This window comes from Sinohyriopsis cumingii, chromosome 1, assembly GCF_028554795.1.
Source record: "Sinohyriopsis cumingii isolate HCF-2022 chromosome 1, ASM2855479v2, whole genome shotgun sequence".
Lineage (NCBI taxonomy): Eukaryota > Metazoa > Mollusca > Bivalvia > Unionida > Unionidae > Sinohyriopsis > Sinohyriopsis cumingii.
In genome coordinates, this window is record NC_142961.1 from 92,200,893 (window position 1) to 92,206,523 (window position 5,631).

The window sequence follows — 5,631 nt, forward strand, 5'->3', positions numbered from 1 at the left end:
TTGTTGGCTTAAAGCTTATTGATTGACGGAATGAAATCTTCAAATCTATGGAAAGCGTGTCCGCTAGAAAATGGTGCTCTGCAACCATTGCAGCTGCTCACAATTCTTTTGGAAACTTAATCTGATTCTTTCTTGAGCTATTATTTTAATTCGTATTGACTAAATATATAAGAGTGGCTTAGGGTTTAAACATGAAAGTGGACTAAAACAAGGAAAGCAGAGCACCACAAGTATTGCACGGCTTGCTTCTCGAACAGTAAACAGGAGGCCATTCGATTATCTCTTTCTCAAGGTCATTCAAGTTCGTTCAAGTATGCTGGATCGGCAAGTAAGCGGTTACCCCATGCCGACACAAAATGGTGTCGGCGAATTCCAACTTTTCGATAGGGAATAGACTCTGACCCTACACCCCAATATAAATGTCCAAATATAAAAAATGGGGTGACATTGGTCAGAGGAAACGCGGACTACAGTCAGACCAGTCCTAACGCTAACTTCTTAATGCTGAGCTCCAAGCGAGGCAGCTGCTAGTACCATTTTTATAAGTCCTTGGTATGACTCGGCCAGTGGCATACTAAGGGTAAATGGGGCCCGGGGTCAGTGGCGTAAATGGCGCCCCTTCCACCAGCTAATGGTTTTAGGGGAGCACTGTGAGCTCTCCAGCAGGGCCCTGGCCGCCAACGATTTTCCTGCAATTTAATGGCACTTCATGGTTTTTCCTGGCATCTAAATTCTATCATTCACAGCTGTCTTGGCGCCCCGGCTGCCCCCAGTTAGTACGCCAATGGACTCGGCCGAGATTCGAAACGGACTCTCTAACCACTTAAGCCACCGGAGCACAGAGAGAGAGAGAGAGAGAGAGAGACTATCATTTGAGTAAAATTGATATCCTGAATGAAAAACCATCACAGATTGAGGTAAATTCATAAATTTTAATAGACAGGTTTCTTAAAGCCTCAATATAGGTTTAAAAACGTAAAGCATCAAATAGATACTATTATAACGACTGGTTTGTTTAGATTAGGTCTACTTGGTGTAAGTTCAAGTACGTTTTTATTCAGCTAAACAGCTCAAATTCCTTTTCTTTCACACCTCTTATGGCATGTGTTTAGGCTCGAATAAAGAGAATGAGTCATTAAAAGAGGATCACTGTGATCAATACCTTCTGATTGATCCAAACAAGGAGTGAAAGTGACCTCATCAGAAGCCTGACCAATACATGTGTCAGCTAAAGGAATACTTTCCTTATCTACATCATTCTCAAGAGCCTTCTTTGCCATAACTCTGGTAACTGCACAAGCTGGAAATACATCAGGAAATTCTTTTTCAACTGGATCGACTTTCTGATCAAAGTAAGGCTTATCAGTTACAAGTGAACAGTGCATTGTAAATATCAATAGCTTTACCAGTGAGGACACAGCTTAATAACTGAGTGCAATGATCTCTTGGCCATTTCAATATTTCAGCAACTTTTTCAAAACAAGTAAAGTATTTGTCTATTTCTTTTTCTCTGAAAGGGGACACTAATCTATATTATTCTTTGCAAGGTCAAAACCTAAATTTGGATTTGAAGTATGAATGTGATTTTCACTTGCCAGTTCCGCTTTTTTTTTCCATTTTACATTGTTATTCCCTTTTTCTCTCTTTCTTCCATATCCCATTTGGTTTTCTTGTAACTGCATTTGTTTTCAAGTAATTGCATTTGTCTTACTTTCTTCTCTTTTTCTTCCGCTTGTAAATACATTTGTTCTTTTTGTAACAGCATTTGTCCTTCTTTCTCTTTTTCTTCCGATTGAAAATGCATTTCTCTCTCTCTCTCTCTCTCTCTCATATTGTAACCGCATTTGTTTTCTCTTTCTCCTTTCTGAAGTTCCAGCTTTCTCAACTCCAGTTTCTTTTTGTATTTTAATTCCAATTCCTTAATTTTTATGTCAGATTCTGATACAGACTTACTGATCGAAACCAAAGCACTTTTATCCAAAACATTCTTTTCTACTAAATACTGAACCAAAATATTTCTTATTTCCTGTTTCGTTAAGGAAGCCTTTACCTCAGAAAGCTCGTATTTTATGGTAAGTTGAATCAATTCGTCTTTTTTGAAAAAATCTAATTGTTCCTGGGTAAGATTTGAAAGAAAGATTTCCACTTTGATGACATTTTAGAAAAAGCTGCCGATATCACTAAGATTTAAAAAATTTGGGGAATTCAAATTTCAAAAACAAAGTTTTCTCTGAAATATTCTATCCCAAATTCAAAATTATCCGTAGGACGAGCGCCCAATTCTTCTGTCACGTGTTTAGGGTCGAATAAATAAGCAACACAAGAAAGAGTGAAAACAACAAGCTTTAAAAAAATACAATAATTTTATTTCCCTAGAAAATTCTGTAAAAATGAAGAAGAAAAAATCTAAACTTACGATTTATAGAATCAAATCCAGAAATAATCCAAAAATAATCCACGAATACATTTTTTGAAGACCTAATAACAAAATGTTCTAATGATTTCAAGTTCTAGTCCCGAAAAATCAGAGATGGAAGACGATGACGTATGCTGTAATCTGTAGTGCTGAAGTCTACAGTTCCTTGTAGAAACAAGAATTATCACTCCGGTTTTTGAAATTTGAATAAATGTTGATAAAAACTGTCCTTGCTCAGGAATTTCGTATGAGCACACGTATTTTCCAGGAAAATAACAGAATTAATCCTTCTGAATCTAAGTAATTTTAAATAACTCCAATACAAGTAATTTGAAATAACTCCAAACAGCACAACATACAACTTCCAGTGTAAGAAAAAGCCCAGCTTCTACTCCAAAACAAAGGTTATATCGTCTTCTAAAACGCAAAATGAGGGTCACGTGATCATGTTCCAGAACCCCGTAAAAAATTAGGTACTTGTTAAAGATCACGTACACCCAGTGCGTCCCTGACGAAAACCAATCATTTTAAAATAAAAATAGAACTTGTTTACGTGGTTGCTACTAATTTTGAATCAAGGTCAGGATCTAGATCAAAACCTGGTTGTTTACAAAACAAACAGTCAAGGTCAAACTCTTTTCTGAAAAAAGTATCATCTCTAGTGTATAAACTTACATTACAATAGCATGTAATACAAAATATAAAAAACTCACAAACAATTAAATTGAAATAAATATATATTAAATCAGATATAATTAAATCAAATATACATAACACCCACACCCACTGATTTCCTCATAGTGTTGGCCCTTATGGAGAGAGAGAGAGAGGGAGAGAAAGAGAGATGATCTTCCGATATAAGTGTGTAACATGTTTAATTTGTTTAGAAAACCGGAATCATTTTTTACTACTTATATTCGTCACCTAAGAACGACTTTTGAATGGTGACTGTATAGAGTTACCATCAAGCTCCTGACTTGGTATCTCACAAGCAGGAGCTTTCCAAAATCACATTATAATGAACTAGTCAGCTACAAGTAAGACCTAGTGATTCTCAGGGCTATGCCGGTTGCGATTTTCATATCTCATCGCCGCTACGGTAGCCGGATTGGTCTGAGTATGAAGGGGCGAAACGTACACTGACACTCTATTACTTATTTCTGTCTTTCCTAACATTACTGTTCTGACTGTCCTATCACTTATCTTTGACCACGCACCACCTGTTGCTTAATAGTCAAGTTTGACTGCGTCAACGTATTTATAGACAAAGGCAGAATAATTACTAGACGTATGGAATCAAAGTACAAACACAACATTAACATAAAATCTAATTTGGTTGCTATTTGTTCCTCCCACCTACAGAACGTATATAATTTATATATGTAAGACTTACCCTAAATTCGAAATGAAATATATAAAGTTTGAATTAATGAGCATCTCATTCGGGTCGTCTTGACTTTGCCCGCATACATTTTTACAATGAAATAACACATTTTAAGAATTTAAACTCACCATTGTAGTATTCCCACGTGAATGGGAGTTCACTGGAGCAAACCATCATTAATAAACAGGACAGCCTTTCCCGCTTATAATCACAATATTTGCTCTGTCCTTGTTTCAATCAAATGATTTCCTCCTAACGTCATCAAAAGAAAATTTAGCGTCCATCCGAGTAATACTAGCGAGCTAAAGGTGTCTCTGTCAAGGTACTTTTCAGTCTTTTCTTTTAATGTACATTGCAGACAACAATAACAAATCCTCACCAAATGACGCGATTAGTTTGAAATTCAATACTTACGCACAATTCGATTGACAAATGATAATGGAAATGGGGTTGTTTACAACATGCGGGTACCCTGGGTCGTCGGTTAAAACACTAGACCCAGGCAAGGACTACTGTTTGTTTAATTCAAGATACAACCTAAAATCTCGACCTTGAAAGTGGAACCATGAGGACGATACTTTTTTATACAACACGTTAAAATGAAATTCTGGATATATTAAAATTTCAACGGCAACGTTCTGATTGGAACAGCTTTGTCCGCTACGACGCCTCATGCAAAGTACTACCAAATGGCGGAATGTTGTTGTTGTTGTTGTAGGGTTTAACGCCATTTTTTAGCACACGATAGGCTATACATGGCGGCCAGTATTAATGGTGGAGGAAGAACCCGGGAAAACCCCGGAAAGAACCACCGACCCACGAGAAACTACTGGCAAGCTTTCTCACATACCCACATTAGCCGAATCCGAGACTCGAACTGACGCAGACAGAGGTGAGATGGCAGTGATCCGTAACGGAGAGCGCTTTAGACCACTCGGCCACTCGGGGCCCCATGGCGGAATCTAGTGAACAAAATAAAATGGCGAAGGTAGTACGGTTTACTATATAAATGTGCTGATTCAATATGTTCTAGTGGGGTCATCGTATTATCGTTGCACAGAGTAGTACAAAATGCTACAGAAAAAAAAAGCCTTTGAGTTTTGACAAAAAGAACGCCCTTTTGTTATTTGTTACTTGTTACTTGTTAGGTCACGTGACAGTTCAATCTCCTCCCCCAACAAGAACAGGTCAACAAGTACACAGAACCACCATGGATTAGCATATACTATTACAACACATTTACCGTCAAGCTTTAGATATTTTTGTATGTATAAAACTTCTATCCTTTCCATTTACACTCCCTAAAAACTTGTACTCCATAAATAATAGCAACCATGGTCATAAAATTTGGCTTTCGTTTTTTTTTAAATTTGGCCGATAAATCATCCCTATACCTGTAATGATATAGACTGAATGTTTAGGAGCCAACAAATCGTCCACAAGTATCAACACGGGATGGGAAGGGGGTTGATTTACCGAAATTAAGACAAATATAAACGATATTTCATATGCATATTATTCCTTTTATTTTACCAGTCTTCCCAACGCTGTGCAAAATATGTCTCAGCGGTGAAATTTAGCACTGAAAGTTAAAGTCATATTAAACAGCGAATACTCTCAAGGGGATTAGGGTTGGCAAAAAATAACTTGAATTTATTTGCATCGATATAATGCGCAATATAATCGTTATATTGTACATTATACAGGTGCATTTTTGAAATATTTTCTTGCTGTTAAAAAGTGTGCTTGTTATCAATAATGTTACTATTGATTTTGTAATTGTGCTGTGTTGCCAATGTACAAGATGAGAATGCATATCAAAGTGCAAATA

At 36.9% G+C, this 5,631-nt stretch overlaps 1 protein-coding gene across 3 annotated transcripts in view; it reads right to left on the reverse strand.

Annotated features, from left to right (window-relative positions):
- LOC149807346 (organic solute transporter subunit alpha-like) overlaps window positions 1-5,631 on the reverse strand; it is a 50,684-nt gene that overhangs the window by 39,932 nt on the left and 5,121 nt on the right. Inside the window, exon 1 of one of the 3 annotated variants that reach the window (XM_089965661.1) lies at window positions 3,929-4,137. The exons of 1 other annotated variant lie outside the window; for it this stretch is intronic. In XM_089965661.1, the coding sequence (XP_089821787.1) occupies window positions 3,929-3,977 (49 nt within the window). In that variant the 5' untranslated portion in view covers window positions 3,978-4,137. Of the gene's footprint in view, window positions 1-3,928; window positions 4,147-5,631 lie in introns of those variants that run through there. One more of the 3 variants, XM_089965677.1, reaches the window with a different exon arrangement.